The following is a 26,400-nucleotide window of genomic DNA, read 5'->3' as shown; positions in this document are numbered from 1 at the left end:
TGCAACAACCTCTGTAACATTGACTTACTGGGAATTTCTTTCATTTTCACATCTCCCATCTTGCCCTCTTGGACTCTGAGTCTCTGATGTTTGATCAAAAGTGATAGAAACCACTTTGCTTTTACTAACACCAGTACACTGCAGCTGAGTGCTCCTGATGAAGGGGAGGAAGTGGTTTCCACATCATATAGCTCTTCTCATCAGGCTAACAGGCCAAGCTGTCATCTTCCCCTTTGTACTTCTATGTGCTGTAGATGGAGGACCCCTATGCTGGAGTTAGTGGCCTGCAAGGCTCTCCCTGAGGCAAGATCTGTAGGGCAAGGTCTCTAAAATGTTGTTTAACTATTGCCACCTTGTTTTAACTGAGTTTGGAGTGTAACTATTACTATATTTACATATATACAGTACACATAGTTATGGTCAAGAAAGTTGAGTTCCAACTCCTGAGTAGTTCCAGTAGAATAAAACCAGAAATATGAGAGACATGTCAGAATTTCATTGCTAAGGACATTCCTCACTAATCAGCATACTTTTAAATGATATCATATGTGTTGCTTTGTATTACAATGTAAGCTAATAAACTGATGAGGAAGAGCCCACTCTGTTAACATGTGCAAGACAGATAGACATTCAGGGACAAGGGCTTGTTCTCCAATTTTAGGACTTATATTGGAGTAGATTTTCCTTTCCAAAAAGTTTCTTGTAGCTCTATCCAAATCAACACACCGGATTTCACTTATGAACATGAACCATACTTTCTTTCTCTCTCTGTTTGGACTACAGTATCCGTCACTGAATATAGAAGAGTTGTACTGCATGTTCCCCAAACGGAATACATCTAATTTTGCTTCAGTAAGAACTCAGTATAAAAAAAGATGACAGTGACTCCCTTTGATCCACATTCAAAGCATGCACTGCTCAGGCAGGCAGTGCACAATGTGCAACCACCCCAACCCCCGAAAGCCAAGGTGGCCACAATATACAAAGAAAGCTCAGGTAGAATATCATGTGTAGCACATGTGTAACTGATACATTCAGCTCATTGTAATCAGAGGTGACAGAGGATTTTAGAAAAAGCCCAAAATAAAGTAAATTGTCATGCTGTGTGGAATTTCCCTTGACGTCCACCAGCCCAAAATAATATTTTCCATAAGATTCATTTTCCAAAGCACTCTGAGGAAAAATATTCTGGTACAGTATGTGTTGTTTCTTAAGAAATCACTGTATTATTGAAAGTTCCCATCTGCCATACTGCCGAAAGCTGCACGCTAATGAAAGCTTCAATCTGTTAACCTGTCTCGACAATAAAAGAAACAATTTCAAAGCGCGACATCTGTTAACCGTCATGAAATGAAAATCTCTCGGAAAACACTATTTGTCCAGTTGCTGAATATTTATTTGCAAAACAAAAGCCACAAATTAAGAAGGAATGCCCCCCCCCCCATTCCTCAAAGAACTTCTTAATGACACTCTGGGAATTACTCGCTGTTGCAATTTTTTTGCATGTGTGAAAGAGGGCACAACCTGGTAAAGATCAAATCTGGGGCTAAGGGTAGTGCGCTTAACTATTCTGAATTTCTTAACCATTGCATGCAGAAAGTTTAGTTCCTCCTTTCAGCTGTGCAGTCAGATAATGAAATTGTCTTTGAGTCCAGCAAAGAGATGAATCGTTGTTGCAGGTCTGTGACACTTGATACAACATTCAAGCATGACATATTCAGGCGACTGTGACTGCTCAGGAGGTAGAGCGGTGAATCGGTGTGTGTGAGTACGTTAATGAGCAGGTGGCCTAGCTAGCATGTGTGTGAATGGGTGAAAGCAGGCTCCTGTTGTAAAGCACTTTGAGTGGTCAGCAGTCTAGAAAAGCGCTATACAGTCCATTTGAAGCACAAACCAGAAGGAACATGCAGACAAAGTTTTATGCAGCCATGCCATTTTGGGAAATTTACAGCTACTAAATAGCAAAAGTACAGTATGTAATATTTTGTATCTTTTACTACAAAAGCATCAAAAGGTTAGGTCACAACCTTGGTCAGATTAGGTATCAAAAATAGGTTTTGAACTCTGACCACTTCCAAATTTCCAAGAAATGGGCAGTCGTCAAGAAACTTGCATTTTTGTTCTGGCTGTCAGTTCCTGAAAGCGAACTTTGAACTTGCAACATTGCTGTTTTTTCAAAATAAAGTTGCCTGTGGTTTGATGTGCAATGATAACAAAACAGGTTTCTTTCTGTTCTGACTGAAGCACTGGCTCATGGAGTAATCAATTTAGCTTGTTAATTACATGGCAGAAACTGTAAGACCTTTGCTTATTTTTATACTCCTAAATCAATAAGAGTCATCAATGCTAAAAGATGTTATCAATACAAAACATGAAATTCAGAACATGCCGGATAGGGTCAGATAAAGATGTACTGAGATACTGAGAATGAACAGTTTAAAACATCAGTTCAGGAGGTCCGGGATGAAGGCCCCTGGCTTTAGGTTTGGCTGAGTACATTTCACTGTCATGCTTTGTTTATGCATGTGTAAACACACTTGGAGGATAGTTGCTGTACAGTAACAGCTGTTCACCTCCAACCGAGGCGGACAAAGCGCTACAACTCTCGTTTACGACTCAGTGAACAGACAACCAAGAAGCACATTGGTTGATTTTTATTCAGTTTTTGGTTGTGTGACATTTTCGTGCCATAGTTATGTAATTTGTGAAGTAATTTGTGAGACTGACTGGAAAACACAGCGATGACAAGGGCTGTCACAACTCTTACTGACTTGACTTGACTGGAAGAGTAGTCACTATTGGTACCTAGTGTAACAGGGTGTTGGCTCTGCGCATCTTTTTGTGACATTGATTTCACGATTTCACAAGAATGCTCTTGCTTTAGGCTTTAGGGTTGCAATATTTTTTTTTGAAGTGATCTATTTTGCATAAAATGTTTGTGCCTCACCACTGGTTAGTTTTCAAAAGCTACTTCGTCAGTTTTCATGAGAAAAAATTGTTTGTCAGCATCTTCCAAAGCAAAACAATATGTACAATATACTTCCAAAAATTGACTAGTTAGTATTTTCTGATATGCAATTTATAATTAAGGGTTGATTTATTGCAAGAAATGATCATATTTGAAAAGGCCAACATTAGCTGGAGACTGGACGTGAATTGTAGCCTTGTAGATTTGTGTGCCCATCCACGCTAACCTCCTCCGTAAGGCCACGTTCAGACCGACTTGAGCAGTAAAGTCCAGCAGTAAAGAAAGTGAAGCAAGGCTAGGTGTCCAACAGAGCTTCTAAATTTAGATTTATGTTTTTTTGTAGTTTTTCCCTTTTTAAACTGGCACAAATAGTTTTTTATATCTGTTGGACAGACCTCTTAGGCAGATGTTTTTGTTTTTTATTTCTATAAGCCAGATGATGACTGTTCACATCCCTTCCTCACTTCGTTTCTGCTAATTCCAGGATCCACCTGCCTTGACCACAATCCAAAAACAAGACACTTAAAACACATGGCTAGATCATAGTTAGCGTAATACCCAGTCATTAGCCTCTAATAACCATCATTTAACAGTGAAAGTCTTGTTATCCCTCCTAAATGAGGCTTGATAAGAAATTTGTTAATTGACGGGAAACTCAAACTTGCAGCGGTCCATGTGTTTTGCTGAAGTATTATTCGCTCTCCGTGACTGTGTGTGTTGCTTTAGCTACTGGATGGGGTAACCCCAGTCACTTGCCTCCTCAACACCTGTGTTTACTTTGGGGCCTCAGCCCCCATGACCCAGCAGCAATCCTTCACTCACTCAGAAGATGGAGTGAGGTTCCAGCCTCCAAATATGTGCTGTCTGTGCACTTTTACCACTGTGTGATTCCTCTAAGACTTTCGTTATGGGGCATGGGCCAAACTACTAGTATAAATTACAATCCCTTTCCAAATTCTAGTAAATTTAAACATTCAGATCCTGTTCTCTTTTACTGTAATGTTAAGCTAGGCTAAGAGCAGAGATTGGCTTTGGCATTTGTCTGTGCTTGTTGTGGCTTTTTTAAGTGCTTTGGGGATGGAAAGTGGATTTGAGGAGCCATTAATGTAGAATATAACTGAACTTGTCTTCTCTTTGGACGGTGAAGCAGACAGAACTGGATTCAGCAGTTTTGAATATTCCGCAACATAAAGATGAAAGAAGCAGATTTATAACTAGGGGATTGCTGGTTCGAACTCACAGGTGTTTGCAGGGAGGTTTGGGATTTTTACTTCCTCTCACAACCTCTGTGAAGGGCTAAACATTCAACCTCAATGCTATTTTGGTACAGAGCAAGTGTGGCCATAGCAGCAAGTAAATGGTAAATGGACTGCTTTTATATAGCGCTTTGCTAGCCTACCAACCACTCAAAGCACTTTACAACACATGTCAACATTCGTCCATTCACACACACATTCATACACTGCTGGCAGAGGCTTCCAAGCAAGGTGCCAACCTGTTCATCAGGAGCTACTTTCTATCCAAAGCACCCCAAAATGACACTATTTGCACCCATTCACACACAGTCACACACCGATGGCACAGCCGTCGGGTGTCATTTGGGGTTTTGTGTCTTGCCCGAGAACACTTTGACATGCAGACTAATAAGTGGGCGACCTGCTGTACCTCCTTAGCCACAGCTGACACTAAAAACTGTCATTCCATATGTGAGCAGATTCATTATCTTGTTTAACTTTTTTTGATCAGATATTTCCTGATTCAGTTCATAATCTTGCACAGCTTTCTTGTACAGAATTTCCTCTTCTTTTGCTAAATGGAAAAGGGGTTTTTGTAGAACATGTTTCTGAAAGTAAGGTATCAAAGTGAGTATTGTTTTGTTACTGCTCCTGAAACTGAAAAGGAATAGTAGCAATGCTAACACAGAAGAATTGCAAGTGACACCCAGCACTACTTCTGTGATTTGATAGTCAAAGGGTTCTTAAGCAAGACACTTAATGCTCATCAGTGCCCGTTTTAAACCAGTAGATCAATTGGTCCCACGCCGGTAGTGTTAAAAAAGGGCTTGCATGATATAACTGCAAATATGCCAGTGCTTCATTACATTAAATAAATGTGCAAGGACAAAAGAAAGCGTCAATTCATGAACATAGCAACAAATGTAAAAGAATATTCAAAGCAGATCATCATTTCAGATGTCTGAAGTCAGAGGTGTTCTATGTATTATCCACTGTGCTGTAACTTTGATGAATGGCCTTTTGCCATCGTCTTTCTTTTTCTGCATTCTAAACCACAACTGAGAGGTTACCAATGACCTGTTTACTGCCTTCAGGATGTTAACTCAGTGTGGATCTGATGAATGTTTTGCACAGTCAATTCTGGATGCATGCCAGAGTTCTGTTGCTCGTACTGCAGTGTTAACTGTTCAAATATTAGTGCCAATGTTGTTTCAGGTGTGGTTACATTAGTGTGCGCCAAAACCATGTTTCCATGGGAACAGGCCAGCCAAAGTGTAGAAAGCTGCCACAGCGTCATATAAAGTCATTAAACTCTGATATGATTAATATTGCTCTGCATCCTGAAATTAGCGAAGGCAGCTGTGACATTCTGACATTCTTCATGATTTCGTTCAGAGTAAAAACATGGACTTATCAACAATTCATGATAATTTCTCTTAAAAAATGGTTTTTGGGAGTGTCATGGGAGCTTAGCAGCTTTGTTGAAGCCTTGTGTACTGGCACACTAAATGTCTACCTCATGACTTTAACTGCATGTCATACACACTTTCTATTTGATTTTGGATATTGTTAATTAGTTCAGGAATTAATTAAATAGTACTTGAATATTTGATTAATCACACCGTAATTAAGCCCTCATTGTATTGTGCAGGCAAACAGGCTTGCAAACAGCCATAGAGACATGGAAAGGTATCTGGTACAATGTCTCTCTTCTATAATGTCAAAGTAGAAAAAAAAAAGCCCCAACATTTTACTCAGTCCATTTCAGCAAAGAATGTCAGTAATATTAGTTAATTGTCAATGTTTGAGCAAAGATGGGCCTAAGTACCCTGAAGCTACAGTATGTCCAAGGCTGAAAAGCTTCCATAAAGAACCTTTAAGGCTTCATGTGACTTTTTTTTCAGGTTAAGAGAAACATTTCAAACCGTTTGAGTGTTGTCTTTTCCAGGACACTGGCAAGTGCAGGAAAAGAACTCAAAGATAACTTCCTGAAAGCCCTGGCAGAGCGAGAGGAGGCCAACCGCAGTGGGAAAATGACTGTGAGTACATTATTACAGCACTCCAATTGCTACGTAATGGGATTCCCCTCAAATATTTCTGCAATTCCATTAGGATGGGAACAAAATCCATACTGTGTCAAGTTGACTGGAAATGCCCCCCCTGACCCTCCCCAAATGCAATGAGAGCCAGTTGCCCACCCCTCTCTCATCCAGGAAACTGCAGCTACCTTGTCCTAGGTGCACTTTTCAGATTGAACCACCAAGACCATTTCTACACGGGACTCGTGAGGAGCTGAAGGGTTTATTACCAATCTGAGGAGTATTTATCACTCAATATTCCCATTGTCTCTCCTTACTTAACCTGACTTAACTCTGAATTTTCACAACCTAAACTGTTTGATAATTCTTGGTATTAATATCAGCCTTATTTTCAAAACAGCTAGAAAATTAAGCAGTAATAGATATTGAGTACTAGCACTTACTCGTACACTCATTATTCTTTATAAAATCAATGACATAAGACATAAATAGATAAATAAGACATATCTCATCACCTGCAAGAGGTGTAAGGGTCAGAGGTATTGTCAGTATAATGGCAGGCATAAGTGGGGGCCTTGGTGAACTCATGCTACAAAAAGGGATGTGAAACACCACCTTATGGGTGAGGAAAGAGTTGTACGTTGGTGCTGCTAGTAGCACAGTACCAACCAGGTATATTGCGGCTCATGTATATGCACAGAATCCTCCAGAGTTGGCAAGCAGATGTTGAGAGATAAGGACTCCCTTGCCCATCTATCTGGCAGAGATCACTGAGGTTATCTAAAAGCTTTGCAGTGTTAAGGTGGCAGGGATGTATTAGATTTGGCTTGAAATGCTGAAGGCTCTGGATTGTATTGGGCTGTCTCAGTTACCACACCATTTTAATGTTGCCTAGAACACGGGGGTCTGCCCATCGACTGTTTACATTTCCTCTGTGGACTAGGAGAAGTCTTATGACAATGTATGAGTTTCTCTGGGAGGTACTCTGGGGAAACTAGAGTGCCAAGGCAGTTACCACTCACTGTCCGGCCCTTGTTTATCTACAGTGAGAGCCGTGTCCATATTGTCCGCAAATGGGCAGTTGCAGTTGGGTCTCATCACTGATTCGGTTCATGATTTTCATGGACAGAATCTCCAGGTGCAGCTGATGAGTAGAGACAGCCTGGTTGGCTTTATCAGACCGTGACCTCCAGCACACACTGGGGCAGCTTGCAACAGAGTGTGAAGCAGTTGGAATGAAAGTCCACACCTCCTTAAATCTGAGGTACTCTGCCAGAAAGTGGTCACAAAATGCCTCCTTTGGTTTGAGAGAGATTTGCTGTCCCAAGTGAAGGAGTTCAATTATCTTGGATGATTGAAGTGATGGCGTAGCTTCGCCTTTGCACTCAATTCTCAATTTGCCAGTTTGTCTATGCTCTAACCATCAACTATAGTAATGACCGAAACAATTAGATTACGAATACAAACGGCCAAAATCCGATTCTTCACAAGATGAACCGAGACTGAGAGCCGATGCTCCTTCACTGAGGTGGTTTGGACATGTGATCAGGGCATTCTGGACTTGTCCACCTTGCTTACACATCTGTCTTGTCAAAGTCAAGCCTCCAGTGAGGTGTTCTCGATTCATGGACAAAGCCTGCATGCTTAATTAAACTGATCTGAGAGATTTTAACCTCTGACCATGAAGCTGTCTATTTTTCCCACAAATGTGAAGAACACCCTTCTCTGGCACTACTTGCAGTATTTGATGGATGGAACATGTACCATTTGACAGATTTAAGCACATGTAGCATTGTTCTTCAGGGAGTATTAGAGTTGATTGACTTCAAATCATTCACTTATGACATGCTGGCATACAAAAAAAGGAATTTTGTTTGACCTCCATTTACCTGCCCCTGTGGGCTTTGCGATTATGAGATCACATGAAGTGCATGCAGTGGAGTGGAGGCGGTAACACCAGAAGTTTTCCCACTGGATGTTCTCTGTGTAAACAGTACCATGCAAAAGCCCCCCTCTTCTTTCGTTCAGCCCTTCATAATTTCAGCCATTTAAGAGATATAACTACAGCTTTTTCCTTTCAAAGAAACCTCCAGTGAAAAATTAAGTGATTTGAAATGTCTCTTCCTGTATACAGAAAGGAGAGCCAGAACAAAAACAAGCTAAATATCATGTTGTGTATTCCCAACATTGTTTTGCTGACATTATATTTTCCCACCTCTTCTTATTTTTCATCTCTTAAGAGCTTCCTTTGCTGAAAAATCAGATCGGGAAGATGTTTATTTTCCTTTGAGCCCTGCTCTGTTTAAAATTGAACCCACATTTGTGCGCTTAATACCTCTGGTCTTTGAAACTGTTTAAGTAACAGGTAATCACAGTTTGACAGGGCTTGACCTCATTGGTATATTTACATTTGACAGATGTATTCCAGACATCATTTGCACATGTGTGGGCATATAATAGAAAGTGTTGTACCTTCTTTTATACATGCTTTAAATCCATATTGCACTGTATGCATATTTTAAAATATTTTAATTGTAAATTTCTGACATGTATTGATCCATGTGGTATTCATACATATGTTAGACCTGCTGTATTTTCATACTGACATCTGCTAAAAATTGCTAACAGTTATGCAGTATGAAGAAGTTGAGTTTGGTTTGGATTTCCTCCCTCTGCTTTCTATTGCAACTAAAACCCCCTTCATCAAAGTGTCAAATTACCCACGTTAATCTTTGATAAGGTTCAATAATAAGACCACCCAGCATCGTAAGGTATCTTTCATGCTGATCACTGTGGGCTTTCTTAGGGCCTTTTGAAACACATGACTCAAGGTCCTCTCTGCCGCGCTCCTCAAACCAGAGGATCATTCCCACTAACACTTTCCAGGAATTCGTATCTGCTGCATTCTAAAGCAAAGCAGTCCTTACAGTCCTACACGTTTTTTTCATTTTGTTTGTTTGCACATTATTTTTATTTTGACATTTAAGTCATTCTATCGTGGATACTTGAACAGACCCACCAACTTTGTAAAAATGTATCAGCCAGTCTTCCTTCATGGTCGAATGTACATGATAAGTAGGTTTTAAACTCATCTGAAGTCTAAATGAAACATAAATGGGCAAATTTGTTTGATTTGACTTTACATTTTCACACTGTCTTCATTGTAAACTCAGCCAGTGTTTGCTGACACTGTCTCAAGTATCACCTGCTTAATTTATCATAAAGGCTTTCATCATTGTTGTGAAGGACTGTTAGGACACAGAAAATCATCAATTCCAGGCGCACAATGGACGAGGAAAAGAAAATGCTTAAAGCTGAGTTATTGGCTCTCCTTTAAATGGATGACATTTTCATTGTCATCTTCCGTCTCATTCATCAGAGGGGTCACTCTTTTGTCCTCCTTTCATGTCATGCTCAGCCTTTCAAGTCAGGTTGAAATTACACCTGTCAGTTAATACACTTGTCAGGTTATTCTGTCTCTTCCGTCCTGGCCCACATGGCATTACAAAAGATTGATAGCAGACATGACTCTTGACGAACAGAGCTCATCTTCCCTTTGTGCACAGTCCCTGCCCCCCTCCTGGTTCCCCCTGTTTAGGACAGAGGCAAAGGAATTGTAGGAAGTGAAGCCTATTTTGCATTCAAAATAGTGACTTTGATGCATTTCTCTACTTCTAGTTTTCTCATAAGCACTCAGTTTTGGTCTGTAGAAGGAGCCCTCCACTATCTCTCTGATCAACTGAACTTGTAAAGCTTTCAGTGCCCTGCCTTCATTGTGCTTTTAGCTCCCCGGCCCTGTTGCGAAAGCTGCTTCACTGCCAAAAGTCACACACAAACAAAAGCTGCACCTGGGCAGCTTTGGCTTTATTTGCACTGGGTAAGAAGTTAAGTTTTTTATCAAAACCAGGTCACACCTGCACAGGATGCCTGAGGGTGTCCATTGTTGAGAGGCTCACATCTGAAACTGAAGGTGTGTTGCCACCACCCACCCTGCTCCCTGTTTGTTTTCAGTTGTTTGTTGAGAGGCTCTGATGGTATCATTGGGAAATTGCAACATATCAAAGTTATGTTGAACTAATGAACGGGCACAGACAAAAGCAGTTATACATGACGCAGTGAGCCCATTTTACTGGCACTTGTTGGGTTCTTTAGCCAAGAGTGATAGACACACACAGATCATGCCTATGGCATTAATTAAATATATAAAAGAGAATGGAAAAGGTATCTGCACTTAGATTGCAATACAGACAGTGTCAGATTATCATGGGATATCTGGGTGCCAAATTTTATTTTTCTTCAAGTGAGTGCAGTAGTTCACGAGAAAATAGCAGAAATGTCTACATTTGACCTGTCTGGCAATGTCAAGCTACAGTTTTAAAAGTTCTTGCATCCTCACTTGCAACCAAATCTGCACTACTTAGCCTACTAACCCCCCACCAAGTTTCATTTGAGTGTGACTGTCATTTAAATGAACATTACTGCTGAACAATTTTAATTTAGTTTGCTAAGTTTTTTTTTTGCATATAAATTAATCTGCCCAGTTAATGCATCATGTTGTTAAGTGCTGCTACTATGACATCATAATGTGACATGGCTTTATATTTTACTGATCTGCGTCATTGCAGAGAATTTGGACACATGGACGTTGGTTGCCACATGTAGCAATGCATTGCAATTGACCATTTAACTTGTAACGCTTTTAAATATATTATTTAAAAATGTGTCCTGTCAACCAAACCACATTCCTTTAACTAATGTTAATTTAAACACAAGATACTTGTGCTCAAAAAGAGGATTCATTATCAGTGAAGAACCTTGGAGCTCTAATCTGCCTCTATACCTGCCAAAGAGCAGTGATTCCTAACACGTCTCTGGGGGTCATCAGGTGGAAACCTCCCCTCAACGGTGTTTCGCCTACTTAGTCCCACTACACCTCCAGGAGGCTAGGCAGTGAACTCCGGCGTCCCAGAGTCACCCCCCCTAGTGCCAGTTCACACTGCTCCTACACAATCCAAACAGCACTGCCACGTTCAACTGACCCAGGCCTGTTTAGGAGATGCTCCAGGTAGTGGCCAGTACCGATGCTACCATTTCTTCCACCATTACACTCACAGTATGAGATGAATGTGAACAACACTTTGTGGTTCAAGGAGCTCTACGAAGAAATTTCTTGGCAGACATAATGATTGATGATGATAATATATTTATCAAACGTTGTTAAATCACTTTTATTTCGTTACAAATGCTTTTTTGAATGACTTAAGAACACAATGAACCCTGAAAGTAAATATTCACTGCCCTCAAGAGGCTAATAAATATGTTTCTTATGTTATCATTAAAGCCATCACTCACTCAGTTACAAGAGGGAACTTCATTAACACAATGCACCTTGCAAAGTGCCTTGCCATAATGACTGAATGAGTATGTTTGCTCTCAGCTCATTCCCAAGCAGCAGGGCACTCACAGAAGTCAGTTTGTTGTGTCAGTAATAAAGAGCAAACCGAGGGCAGTCGAATTCAATCTGTCGAACTTTGTGAGCAGGAAAAAATAATAAAACATCACTTCTCCCAAGACACACGAAACAGTTGTCTCAGAAAGCACTCATTCATGTGTCATAATGATGTGAGAAACTGAACAATTGCTTGAAACAATGAAAGTGTACTGTATTTGAAGAACTATTGAAAGTCAAAACAACAACAACAATCACAAAAAAAGCTACTAAGCTGCCCAGTTACTAATGTAAGCTTGTGCACAATATTTTCTCAGAACGAGTACGTTCATCAAGTTGAATGAAGGTGTGAACAAGGTGATATATTTTACTTTGCGCCAGTTTGGAATTCCTTCACTAAAATCGTGGCTTTAACACCCAGGTATGGTTGTATACTCTGCATTCTGTGCATTGTTCCTGGAGCATTTATTTTTACTATACTAATTTGCTCTGCTTGCTTTTCTCTGCTGCATGTGGGGGGTTTATTTTAAGATATGACACCTGATATGCTGCAGAAAATGCTAGGAGCTAGATTGTGAAACGTATAACGTATAACCTATTCCAGTTGATGAATTACTTTATTTTTTTTAAATAATGGAGATCTAAGACCTTTTGCAAAATAAACTGGTCTTGACTTTTGTTTTCCAGTTACAAATACAAATAAGGTCACAAAAATATCGGAAAACTTAACACTTCTCATGGATTCTACATAATTTAGACTGAAGAAGAGTATTGTTTCTTGTGTTCTCTGCAAAGCTCACTGTTTAAGCATCAAATTCAGTTTGTTTGCAATTTTTTCTCTCTGCATTACACATATGTATGCTATTTCAAATATATTGTACAATCGCATCTAGGCTTATGTTTAGTGGTTTTGATTGGTGACAGCCAATAGCTAACCTGGCCAAGAATAATATGTATTTGATGCTATAATATAATGTTGATGACTGATGAGTAGTTTACCAAGAGACAATAGTAGACCAATGTGGACAAATTTCAACTTTTAACTTATATTTTATTCTGGAACTGCTGACACTACTCAACCTACTGTCATTTAGTCCAATACGAATACTTTTTTTTTCAATTAAGACACTGAACAAAGCTCTCTATTAATTGATTTTTTTCCTCTTTAATTTTACTCTTTTGTTCGACTAATTTGTCTGTTAAGAAATGATTTTCACTCTCCCACCCTTTCAGTTGTGGAATTTAGCTGGTTGGCCTGTGCTGCGTGTCTCATGCCCAGAGGGGACATCCTGCATAAAGGAAGTGTTTGTCTTTGGTCTGTGGACCCAGTGAGTTCTGTATTGATAAGCTCCTGTCGCTATAGATAATAAGGTGGTCAGTCATGCAGCCCAGAGATCAAGTATAGCATTGAAATTAAAGAGGAATTCCCAGCCCTATTGCATTACAAGCTGTGTGTGTGTCCCTGCTGCCCAGTCCCTTTGTCCTTGTCATGGGCAGTAAAAATAACAATGGCAAGTTTGATTTCAAAGCAGCAGGACCAAGGTGGACAGCCTTTAGAAAGGAAAGAGTCCTGCAGGGCTATCATATGACCTTGACTTGAATGGTGTCACAGAGTTGTGGAGAGGTGGGGATAAGGCCCCAACAGTTTGCAACCATCTATCAAGTGGACAAAAAGGACTTTTTGTCTGAAGAGGCATTGTGATATTTGAGAATCACCTAATCAGCATCTATTTTCTTTTTTAGTTTTAAGAGTTGATTTCTCCTTATACAGACACAGAAAAAAAACCCTGCATGATTATAGCCTAAAGTTCATAAAATCAGCTCTGTTGTTCTATTGTTTTGGCTCTTGATTCATGTGAGTCATGTGGCCCCTTTTTTTCTGAGCTTTTAAATGTCATACTTTCTCACAGTTGCACATCTTGAGGAAAACCATAACCTTTAATTGTGAAATATTACTTTTGGCTGATTACAAGATGTAGATTTCATGGCTAGTGTCTTAGTCTATAAAAAGAAAATGGATAGCCAAAGCCTTATGTGTTATGTTAGTCCACACAGCCAACATGGCAGCTGTGCCCTGTCTCTCAATGCACCATATCTGCCACTGAGGGATTTGGAAAGGAATGAGGAAAAGAAAGATTAAACCGCCCTCATGTTCTATACAATTATCTTTTGGAGCCCTTAATACATGGCAAAAGATAATAATAGAATGAGATTAATCTGAATTATATATCTTATTATTTGAACCATTGAGACAGGGTTTCCTCTGTGAGATGCTGTTGGTATCAATAGCAGAGCTTTGACATGCAGTATTTTCTCAAATGAAAGCATGATTAGTTGGAGTTGAAGTTACCAAAGCAGTGAGAACATGCCGTGGGCCATTTGGAAGCCGTTTCAGGGCGGATTAAAGGTTTGTTTACCCATGAAATCAAACGTCACACAGACATATCCCAGAATGCAAGTGGCACTGCTCACCTCACTGTTTTGCCACTGAAAGCCTGGACGAGCCCCACTGTAATGATTTCTCCTGCACCCCTCCCTCCTGTGAACAGCTGCTATTGTCCAGAGACATTGCCCCAAAAATGTGGCCCCTGGACCGTTTTCAGAGCAAATGAAAATGGATACACTTAATCTAATCTCTCAGGATTTTTTTTTTTTTTAAACACAGTGCATTTAGTGGATTTTTCAAATACATTGGGAGCACATTTGAGCCACCAGTGGACCGCCAAACCATCAAAACATTCATCTTGATTTGCCACTGGGAAGATGGGGAATCGCATAGAGCCGTCTACTTGGTATCAAAGGAAGTCTTGCATTAAGTAGAGGCCATCTGGGAGTCTGGATAAACTACAATTGCTCTTCGTCACCAGTCTGTACGAGCTCTCATTTGGACACAGTTGAAGATTTATTGTGAAATAGATTATTGAGTGGATTACTTTATTTTCTTTTGGCATTAAGGCAGCCTTTTGTGCTTTATCTTGGATTAATATCTCTTAAATCACAGGCAACAAAGACTGTAGATACACAGAAACCCAACATCCTTGCAGACCTTTTCCACTGCGTCATCTTAACATCCTATAACCTGGGGCTTCCCATAACCTTTTGAAGAAACATATTAACTAACTTTCTAGTTTATTTTACAAGCTGTGACTTTTTGGATATACATCATTATAAAAACAAACTTTTGACTTATTTTTATGTGGTGTTTGGTGTGCGATTGATGTAAGCAGCTTTGAGTCAGACAGCAGTGTACGAAGTGGCACAGATACTGATATTATTTGAGTGCCTTTGTTGCAAACTGTCTGTCATGCAAGGAAGTTATTTTAACAGTGCATCCTATTTGATAGAAGTTCACAAATCTACAACCAAAGAGGGAATCTTGATGCAGAACTTGTTAAGAAAAAAAGACATGAAAGTTGCCAAACCATGGGACGCTGCAGCAGCTTTTTAGAAGGTCAGAACAATTTGAAACCATTGGGAGGGAAGATTGATACTAAGCCATTTCAGTCAAAGTAGACAGGGCTTAAGTCTAAGTAGGACTGATAATAAAACAGGTTTAGTCATTTTAAAAACTTGAAGGTGGCAGCAGGCCTATAATATGTTCAGTTTGCTGTGACTGTTTTCCTTTGACATGTCAAGGTCACAGGCCTCTCCCTGTCTGAGATACTAATATCGCAAGGTTGGAATCATTCATTGCTGTAAGTAATCATTTTTTACAGCCATATTATCTTTTGCATTCCTTTCATTTGCACTTTTCATGGTCTCATGAACCTTAGCATGTTTTTCCTCTAACTCCCATCCATGTATTAGGAAGACACAGGGGGCTTGTGCTAGTTGTATGTTGGGGAGGATTGAACATCTGTGTTAAATACAACCTAAAGGTTTCTGGCTTGTCCCTGGAGGAATGTGCACCTGCCATATGAAGGCGGTGTTTTTTTAGACTCCTTAGGCTTAAAATCAACACTTTGTGTAGCAGGTCCTATAATAAACCTGCTCTACTGGGAAATGTTCTCAAGAAAATAGCTTTTAATCAACAGTAATGGACAAAAACATTCAAAAAACATCGTGCATCAAAACGGATGCCCTCAGACTATAACATATTCCTCAAATTCATTTACAGCCCCACATTCCAAAATAACAAGAGATATTGTTTCAGTGATGCAGCCAGTACATTTTAGTCATACATTGCTGCCTTTGTTTACATTTCTTCTGCGTCCAGTCTTTCTTCCATCATCCTTTTTTCCTCCAAAACAGTGATTAGACTGTTCAGTTTGTGTCTGGACCTATCTTCTTTCTGGCCTCCTGTCGGGGAGGGAAGCCAATGGTTACTCACAGTCTGAACTCTGAGGCTTCAGGTGCAGTGTGTGTGAGACTTATCTGTAAAGTAATTTGTAACTACTGTTTATTTATTTTAAAGAAGAGGATATAGATAATATAACTGATCTAACGGAGGAGGGAGAGCACAAATCATCAACTGAGTCCTCGTTGGGGTAAATTTAAATGTAAACTATTCAAATAATGCAGGAAAGGTCTGTTTTACCACCAAATTTTAAAGATGATGATTCCACGACGTGATGTGCAGTGTCTGTTGGCTCCTGTTCAGGATCAGCTCGATCAAACTGGCCTTCCACGCTCCTGAAGTAGATCTTGAAGCCATTCTGCAGCTCCAGTTCTCAGCCTGTGAAAAGCTCTCTGTTGTTTCCTTTTGCCTCAATGGTGAAAAACTCAGCCTCTGTGTGCAAACTCCTTCACACTTCACACTATGCACTATGTGTATATTCTTTAAGCACTACTAAGGTTCACTAGGTAATCATTTTGGCTAACAAGGTAGCCCCATGAGCGATGAAGGAATCCATTTATGGTCAAAACATTGATACCCAATCTGGGAATTCAGCTAATGCTTATCCGCTCTTAGCAACATATGGAGCACATTCTTCAGAATCTTCTTTGTTTTATCACTACACACTGGACTGCTCTGGCTGTGTATTATTCCACCTGAGTAAATACTGGACAGCATCTCTCCTACTTAGAGCAGTGCACATGTCTTCCAGAGGCGTCCAGGCTTCAGCCCATGTGCCTTCTCACCTTGTCGTCAGCCCAGTAACAGTCTCATCCCTCCCTCCCATCTAAGAGCAAGTCCAGGAGTTTGTGTTTTTGATTTGTATCCTGAGAGACCAGCTGCTGTTGATGGACACTTTCTCATCAGGTCAATGTCAGTGTGTCTCTTTCTTTCCTGCGTGCAGTCTCACTGAAATGCCTAAGATTTGAGCTCATGGTTTAACTTTCAAGCTTCAGATATCTAGACAGGCCAAATTCTCGGCATATTTTCATGTCATTGTAATGCATATTAACACATGTATGAGGTTCTTGCCAGAGAGACATGTGGATGGTTTGAGTCTATTATCAAATACAGCGGATTTGGATTTGGGGCTACCTGCTATTAAACAAAATATATAAAATTTTGGGGCCTGTTTTCATTAAGTTAACTTATTCATGTACAACACAGTGCCACTAGAAAGTTTGTGAGTCCTTTAGAACTTTCTGTATTTCTGCATAAATGTGATCTAAAAATGTGATCAGATTGTCATTCAAGTTCTAAAACCTTAATCCTTAAAGAGGACCAGTTAAACGAACAATACAAAAAATGTATACTTATTTACTTATTAATTTAGTCAAATTATGCAACATTAAAATCTCTGTTGGAAGAGGTTTGTGAACCTCTGGGATTACCAGTTCATGTAAAGGGGCAATTGTAGTCAGATGTTTCTATCAATGAGATGGCAATCAGGTGTGAGCCTAGCACTCTCTGGCCTGTTGAAAGAATATTAACTTGGGTCTTTACTATTAAAGTTTGGCCTTCACCACACAGGTGGAAGTGCGCCATAATTCAATCAAGGAGATTTCTGTGGAGCACAGACAAAAAGTTGTTGATGGTCACCAGGCTGGAGACTGGTTACAAATCCTAAGAAAGAATGTCGTCTTTGCCAATCCGCTGTCAGGCAAATAGTGTACATTACAAAATTCAACACCATTGTTAAGCAGCCAAGGAGTGGTCGTCCAAAAAAAATCACTCCAAGAGCAAGGCATGTCATAGTCCAGGAGGTCACAATGAACCCCAGGGTACCATGTGAGGATCTACAGGCTTCTCTTACATTGGCTGATGTCAATGTTCAGGACAGACACTGAAGAAGAATAGTGCGTATGGCAGGACAGCAAAGAGAATGCCACTGCTGTCCAAGAAGAACACTGCTGCCCATCTAAAGTTTGTTAAAGACCACATGGCTTCACCAGAGGGCTATTGGAAGAATCTTTTGTAGACAGATCAGTCTAAAATAGAACATTTTGGTTTGAATTAGAAGCATTGTGTTTGGTGAAAATCAAAGACTGCATTCCAGCATAAGAACCTAATCCCAGCTGTGAGGCACCGTGGTGGCAGTGTCATGGTTTGGGGCTGCTTTGCTGCCTTGGAAACTGAGTGGCTTGCAATCATTGACAACTATGAATTTTAGATTGTACCAGCAATTTCTACAGGACAATGTCAGAGCATGCATTTATAAACTGAAGCTCATCAAAAGATAGGTCATGCAGCATGACCCTAAACATACAAGTCAGTCTACCATTGATGGTTGAAGCAGAAAAAAAAGACATTTTGGAATGGCCGAGCTTAATCCAATAGAAATGTTATGAAATGACCTGAAAAGAGCAGTTCATGCAAGGAAGCCCACCAACATCACTGAGGTAAAGCAATTTTGTAAGGAGGAATGAGCTAAAATTCCTCCAAACTGATTTGTGTCAACAGTCATAGAAAATGTTTTGGTTGAAGTTATTGCTGCTTAAGGGGGACACCAGGTACTAAATGCAAAGGTTCACATACTTTTTCCAACAAAGATAATGTTGCATAATTCATCTCAATAAAAATGAAAAAAAAAAAAAACACAATATTTTTGTGGTATTTGTTTTACTTTGTCCTCTTCATATATTTTTAGGACTTAGATGAGGATCTGATCACATTAGAGATCACGTTTCTGCAGAAACAAAAACTCTGAAGGGTTCACAAACTTTCTTAGCACCACTGTATGTCGTCAAAGTACTGTACCTATGAAATACACTCAAATCCTTCAGAGCATAAGGAATTAGGGACAGAAGTGCCAATATGGGGTCTTAAAAAGCAAAAAGCACAAAAATACTAAAACCAGTATTGCTAAATTACAGCATTACTAAATAGTAAAACCAGCACCACAGATTAATTACACAGGGCCTTACCCAAAAACGTGGTAAAACTAGAAAAAATAAACAGTAATAGCGTGAAGCTCATGTAAAATGAATCAAAACCTTTGTATTATGTTGAGAATTTATCTGACACTCCTATATATCACATATAGGTGTTGAAACAGATTTTGCTTTAATGAGCTTTGTTGGAAGGCAAACAAGAGTGAAAATGTGCCCGCCCATATTTGTCAGAAAAGCAATATGTAACTTATTTATCTTATGTCAGATAGTGAGCTCTGAAGACCTGTTTGTGGTGTATTTTGAATGCTTCAGTATAGCTATATATGACTTAAGAGTTGGGTAGTCTCACACTGAGGTGCAATTTTCCTTAAAAACATTATAGCATTTTAGGAATGTTCCTTTTTGCCCAGGTGATTCATGTTACATTTGTGGGCAACAACATTGTGCATTTTCTGATCCATTTTGTTGCCTTTCTTTCAGTCCAGGTTAGTCCAGGTCCACCAGAATGACCTGGTTGGTTATTTTTAAATGGCATTTATTAAGAAACTCGTCTCTCTCTTTTTGACCGTGACATTTTTTTTTACTTTCTACCGTGTCATATGTTTAAAGCAGATATGCAGTGTCAAAGGAGAAGAGGAAGCGAGGTGAGGTGTTGGCAATGCCTTGGAAACAAAAAAGCCTAACTCCTAAACTGATGTCTAATATCTCTCCACTTTGCTCTCACATTATTTTGGTTAGCTGTGTCAATAGCACATGGCCAGATGCTTTTACATTTTGTTTACATGTTGTTCTAAACATCTGAGAAAGATCCTTCCTGGGAAGAATCTTCAAACAGGAAGTGCTACATTTTCTGGCTCCAGTAACTGGTTTGGTTGGAATAAATAGGGGAATAACTTGGACATTTGCAGCTGTGCTTAGGCTGAACAAATGAACATCTGCCTAAAGAAATCCACACTTATCATCAGAAAACCCGAGAGAGAATATATCAAACCGCTGCTCGTCTTTGATTTTGAAATCACTTTTAAGTCCAACACAGAAGCCGCTGGTCTCACAAATCACCAAATAATACTGTTTACTCCTGGAGCTTACTACAGCACATTTTTTGTCTCCACTCCAAATCACACACACATGCCCAAGCTAACATTTACCCACAGTTACCACAGTGGCTGGCCAGAACTCACCTGCTGCTTTAACTATTTTCTTTAGTTACCTACCAAAGTGGCTGGTACAGAAGATAAACCTCTAAACCACAGCCAGAATTGCCCAGTATTTAGCTGAAGGCTGGTATTTACCTTCTATCCTTCCCTCTTGGTCTTTTTCTGTTGTGTGCCCTTACAGCACTTCCAGCTCCACTTTATTTATCAGATACGTATTTCCAGCCACCATCTGGCTCAGCTGATATCACAGTGGTGGCCTAGTCATAATATGGATACCCCTCTCATTTATCTTATCCCCTGTGACAACAAAACAAAACACAATCTACTCATCTTGTCTTAGCAGAAAACAGTATGATATCAGCTAGCAGAGACCAGGAAAAGGGTGAAATAGATAAACATGTTTGCACTACCAGACATGTAGCATGGCTCTTATTGTTAGAGTTGTCTTAAATCACAAGCCCCCTTTATAGTTATTTCAGAGCCACAGAAAGCAGAGATCAAACAAAATCACAGTCTCTATTATTCTTTTCCTCTTGCAGAGCTGAACTGAAGTGCATTTCATGGTTTGAAAAACACAGTAAAAACACTGTGAATTCCTTGTGCTGCAGTGTGACAGCCGGCGATTGCAGGAGTCTCATGGCAAGCCCAAAGGGGGAGCTTCTCAGCAGAGCTGCAGGCCAACTAAAACAGAATCATGTTTGAACACCTATTTCCACTGGGAAGGGGGGAGGGGGAGCTCTGCAAGCTTTAATCAGGATCTTAAAACAGGCAGGCCTTTGATAAAGACCCCGCTCTGTACATTTATCTTATTCCTCTGAAGGCTCTGCTGGCTTATGTCGTCCACTTTGATCCTACTTTTTGAAGCACGGTGTCGGACATATCTCTGCTGCCAATGACACACTGGTCAAGTTGTGATGTACGAAAAAAAAAAAAAAACAGAACCCTGACCCCACCTTCCCCTCCTCACCACTACATCCAAATGCATGAGTGTGTGTGGTATGTTGTACCTCCCACGTTTTTTTTTCCTCCTGTATGGAAACAGTGCCATTAATTTTCTGAGCGCTGTCATAAACATCACCTCCTGGTTAAAGGGGAGCTGTGACAGCGTGCTGCCCCACAATGTGCGAGGGCAACAATATTTGACTTGGACGTGTTCCTGGTGATGAGGCCAAACCCTGCAGCAGGCCTCTTGGCAGATGTCATGCCTGAGTGCTTTGGAATAATGCTGATAGGAGCTGAGCTGGACTGGACTATACCCATGACAGGCTGGGCTTTAATCTGTGCATCAGCATTCACCAGGCAGTGGCACAACACCTCTTCTGCATGGACTTAACTTATCATGCAGTTAAATTTCCATCAATAATCAGACTGATTTATTTAAAACAATGGCAATCAAAACTACACTAAGCTGCTGAAAGCTTACAGTTGCTGCACTGAAGATTCAGTGTCAGATAAAAAAAACCTTTTGAGTGCTGGAAATGATGCTTTAGTGACATCAGAAGCGGTTTGTTTGGAATAAACACAAGAACTGGCGACTTAGCTTGAGCAGCTAAAGCCACAATGACTGCACAGCTGAAAAAAGAGCCATGTGTACACAGAGAATTAAAGTTTATTATTCCAAATCCTAGGTAAAATACAACACAATGCTGCCCACACCTATCCGATTACAAGGTGATCTTTGCTGATGTGAAAGCACCACAGCAATGAGTGGCAATCTGGAATGAATTTACTATTTTTCGTCAGTCATCACCCTTCCCAATGAATATGGATTTAAGAAATCCCAATTGTCCCAGTTCACAGTTCTTGAAAAGTATCAGAGCCAAACAATGCAGTTGAAGACTTTGAGGAAGTGCAGCCAGGAAGACAATGGGAATATTGAGAATTCCTCTGCGTCATTAGGGAAGACCAGGATTAGCAGAGACTTCCTGTTTGCGACTAGCTCGGGGCCAGACCAGCCTGTGATGTTGGCATTAAAGTGAGACGATAACCTTTTGAAAGGATACCTTAAACAGGCCAGCCACAGGGGACATGTTTTCTTTCCCATGACACATTGAGCTGCCACTTAACCCACATAGAGCAAGTTCAGCCCACCGCCTTTTCCTCCCCCCTCAGGGCCAACTGACGGATCATAAAATGATACTAAAGAAAGAGCTTGCAAAGAGAAATTTACGATAATGGTTTGTAAAATAACTTTCAAATTACAAGGAGGGGAGGGTCTCTGTTTTGTGTCACAGTGAGGTGGTCACTACAGTACAGCCATCTTTTAAGTTACACAGGTGTTAGTGTCAGTGTCTATGTTTTTTTTCTTTCAACCAACAGGCATACATATTATTCGAATATTCTATTCAACAGTTAAATAATTCCTGATCAGTGGCTGCAGAAACTACCTGCCTGGCACCAAACAGAGACACCAAACTGAGACAAAGTTCTCCTGAGCGCATCTCCATCAGCAGCTGGTGGAGACCAAACCAGAACATTTTACAGTTGAACTTGTCTGTGCTTTTTGGGGGTCAGCTATCTAAGTGTTTTTCTTTTTCTCTTTCTTTAAAAAAATCAAATCAAATTTAATTGATGTAAACTTTGCAGTTTACACTTCTCAATAACAAAGAGCTCAAATGAGCCTTTTTCAGAACCTACTGTACCTTTTAGGGACAAACAGACATATTTGCTACAAATTTATACCTTCAAATGTAGAATTGGATACATGAAAGGTTACATCTGGTCTCACAAGTGTTTGAAATTGATGGTACATCTGTGAACAATGTACTCTTAAGTACTCCACTTATGCCACAGTAGCTAAAAATGCACTCCCTGTCTGAAACACATTTTCTAATACATTAAATACATTGGAGCTGCAGTAACTGCATGAAGTTAAATCTTAAGAAAATGTGGGAATTATGGTGAATTATGGGAAAACAAATTGTGTGAAACTACCTTTGTAAAACTTGATAATCAAAAAAATGTGGATATTATGCTGTGAAACTACCCCTCCATTTAACTTGAAACATATTTGTGAACATTTTGACCCTGTTTTAAAGCTTCAGCTGTTAGGCATCATGTTTAGATCTACAGCTTTCACCTCGGTGTTTACCATTCATAGTATAAACAAGTCATCTGAATTTCTAAACACTGATTGGTTCTGAGTTCTGAGAGCCTGACAATATTACGGAAATGTTTTCGCTGGAACGTAAGCCTGTGTTAAGAGTGAGTTCATCCAGGCATTTAACGTTTTAACCTTCGCCCAGAGTAAACACAACTAACAACCACTTCTCTAAATAAACACAGACCCTTACATAAAAAGGTGCTGAGGAATAACTGCAGCAGTAGCCTAAAGGTTAGCGGTGCAATTGTGACCACGAGATCAGCAGTTTTAAACCCTGCAAAAGGCTGAAAAAGACAACTATGTGGGGGAAGTCTATGGCCAATGCTCAAGGGCACCTTTTAATTAGTACCAAGGTGCCCTTGAGCAAGGTGTTTAACCCCAGTGCTCTGATGAATCCCCCTTTCCAGTGGTACAATACTGCTCTGTCTTAAGCAGCTATCACTGGCTGGCTGCAGATGACTATGATTTCAAAAATGAATGTAATTGAATGGAGAAGATGCAGTCAATAGTTTTGTACATTTTTTGTCCAATTTTTCTTCTAAAAGCACCATTAGTCACACATAAAATACTCGTACTTTATATTGGTGTTTCCCATTTATTTTCGTGTCAGTTTACTTTATGAGTCGGAGGATTTTGCCCAAAAACAATTTTTCGTATTTTGTTGCATACACAGAGATATTAAACACAAAATACATCCATAAGTCTTAGTAGAAAATAACTGTCAACATGTTTCACCACTTTAAATGTTAGAATGTTGTGTATGAAAGCAAATAATAGCCACAAAGATGGGAAAAAATAAATTATTCGCACTTTGAAAGCTGTATTCAGGTTGCTCAAATTCAGTAAGCTCAATTCAAATCTAACCACACTGGAAATAAGTTTCGAAGTTGTACAGCTTAAAATGGATTCTGTAGTTTGGGGGCATCCTATAAACAGAATCCAAGCTAGTTATCCAGTAAATTTTTCTGGTTAGATGCATCACTGCATCTCACTCTGACTTTTGGAAGTAACATATAGTAACACAAAAAATAGATAAATTAATAAATTCTAGATTTGGGCTAAACCCGATTTGGTTTGCTGTCCAAACAAATTCCATGTATTAGAACACTCAATACACTGGATATGCATATTGTAGTAAAAGTATTTGATCAAATTATGGCTAAAAATATCTTCATTTTTCCCTAGCATGAAGCAAGGAGTTAACTGGAAGTAAAAAAAATATGACAGTGAATGCTTTGGAAATCATCCAGTGTTGAATATTGATGTAAAAAAGGCATAAAAAACTCTGAATATATATGTTTAGTGTTGGAATTGTGGCGTGATGTTTGGGTGATTGTATGTCTATTGAGCACAAGTAAAAAGAAACTGAGTTATTGCCTCTCTGATTGTTACTCACAGTCCTGTGAACAGTTCACTCTTCTTGACCACCAAACAGGAGGCTGCTGCCTCATTGAGATGGTTGGCATTCTTGGTACTTTCTCTGACATGTTTGGTCTGTAACGAACAGGCTTTGAAAGCTTCTGTCAACGGCAGAAATGCCTAATAACGTAGAAAGAGTTTGTCTCAGGTCAAAAGAATTAACCTCGAGTTGTGTGCGTGGCTAAACTTGGATAAGAGTCAGACAAGGAGCATGATAGTCAGGTCTTTCAAGATTTATTTTGGTTCCCTCCCACTCTTAAAAACACACTTCAGTTAATTTTGCACGGCCTGCTTGGTATGTGTAAGATTTCCTCCTCTTCCCACCACACACCCTCATTGTTCCCCACATAAGGACACTCAGCATACTTTCAGATTAGCTGAAACTGAGGCTTTGGGATACTGTGGCTTCACTAGCAGGACACGTTTGCCTTGTTCCCTTCTTGATGTTACTCTGTGGCTTAATGTTGTTTTAAAGGGACAGACCACTGACGTGCCTTTGCGATTTGTCAGATGTATTAACTTATGTCTAGGTACACGTTGCATTATGTATGGTTTAATATATATGCTGAATTTTGATTCAAGAAATTCATCCTGTGAAACAAGAAACTGGCAAATAAAACAAACGAAGTGCTTTACAACACTTCACCTCAAAAGAATGTTAGAAAGTAAAAAATCACAGGTCCTTACATCCAAACAACAAAGGAAGTTGTTTGTCAGTTCCCTCCAAAACCGACGAAAACTCTGTGTGACTTTTCAAAAAATGACTCATGAGTGTTCTCTGATCTGCCACCTCTGTGGTTAAGGTTTAATTAAGTTTACAGAACTAAAACCATTTTTCAAGGTTAGAAAAAGGTTGTGGTCATGGTTAACAAAAACAGCGCTAACTGTTAGTTGGAGACATGGCACTAAATGTAATCTGTGCTGAAGTCACACACTTTGTACCCCGAGCCATCCATCCCAACTTTCTTTCTAACACTACATGCAGGCACTTGTGGCTGAAACTGGTGTGTTTTATATGTACAACCATCACAAATTTCACTTGGATTTCAAAAACAACACATTGTTTTGTTTCGGTAGTGTCAATAATTAGCTAGCTCTGTTGCTGCAATGCTACACCAAATACAAAAATTGGACAAGGTTTCTACAAGCAGCAATGTAAGTCAAAGCAGCTGAGCATTGTGATGCTAGGCTGCAGACCACTACCATTTTTTTGTGTGTGGAAGTATGACTCATACTGTGTTAAAAAGGTAAACAGAAGTTAAAACAAATTGGAATATCGAATTGCATTACATATTGAATGGGAACCCACCTGTTGTGATAGTGTCTAATCGGGAGCTAAGCATATTGTCCTAACCCTACTGTGTGAAAAAAATTAATCTTAGAGAAAAATGGTAGCATTGGTTGTTTGTTCAAATGAATAGAATGACTTAAATTCAGTCTACGTAAGAAGGCCCTCTAGTGGCCATGTGCTTATGGCGCTCACAAGCAAAGATGGACGGAGGATAACATTGCTCTAGAACCACAAAACCTCTTGGCCAGGAGGTGGATGGATTGGTCAACAACATGATGTGGAAAACCACTATTCGCATTGAGTTTCCTACCAGTGTTGGTTTCTTTTAACCATGACAGGGCTCTTTCCCTATCCTTTAACCAAGACGTTCATCTTTAAACCACGGTCATGGTTCCCTAACCATTTACTAAGTACTTTTGGTAACCCAAACAATGATATTTCTCTAGCCTTAACCATTTTTTTTTCTCAACCTAACCACACCCTAACCACAGAGATGGCAGATGAGGAAAAGG

The 26,400-nt window shown here is 39.8% G+C and overlaps 1 protein-coding gene across 1 annotated transcript in view; it reads left to right on the top strand.

Moving 5' to 3' along the window:
- The window catches only part of cfap299 (cilia and flagella associated protein 299), a 72,759-nt gene that overhangs the window by 10,064 nt on the left and 36,295 nt on the right, over positions 1–26,400 (top strand). Inside the window, exon 3 of the mRNA XM_041937945.1 lies at positions 6,152–6,242. Within this exon, the coding sequence (XP_041793879.1) occupies positions 6,152–6,242 (91 nt within the window). The remainder of the gene's footprint in view (positions 1–6,151; positions 6,243–26,400) is intronic.

This window comes from Chelmon rostratus, chromosome 5 (assembly GCF_017976325.1).
Source record: "Chelmon rostratus isolate fCheRos1 chromosome 5, fCheRos1.pri, whole genome shotgun sequence".
NCBI classification, from domain to species: Eukaryota; Metazoa; Chordata; class Actinopteri; order Chaetodontiformes; family Chaetodontidae; genus Chelmon; species Chelmon rostratus.
The sequence above is the reverse complement of the archived record's forward strand: the minus strand, read 5'-3'. Positions and strand labels throughout refer to the sequence as shown.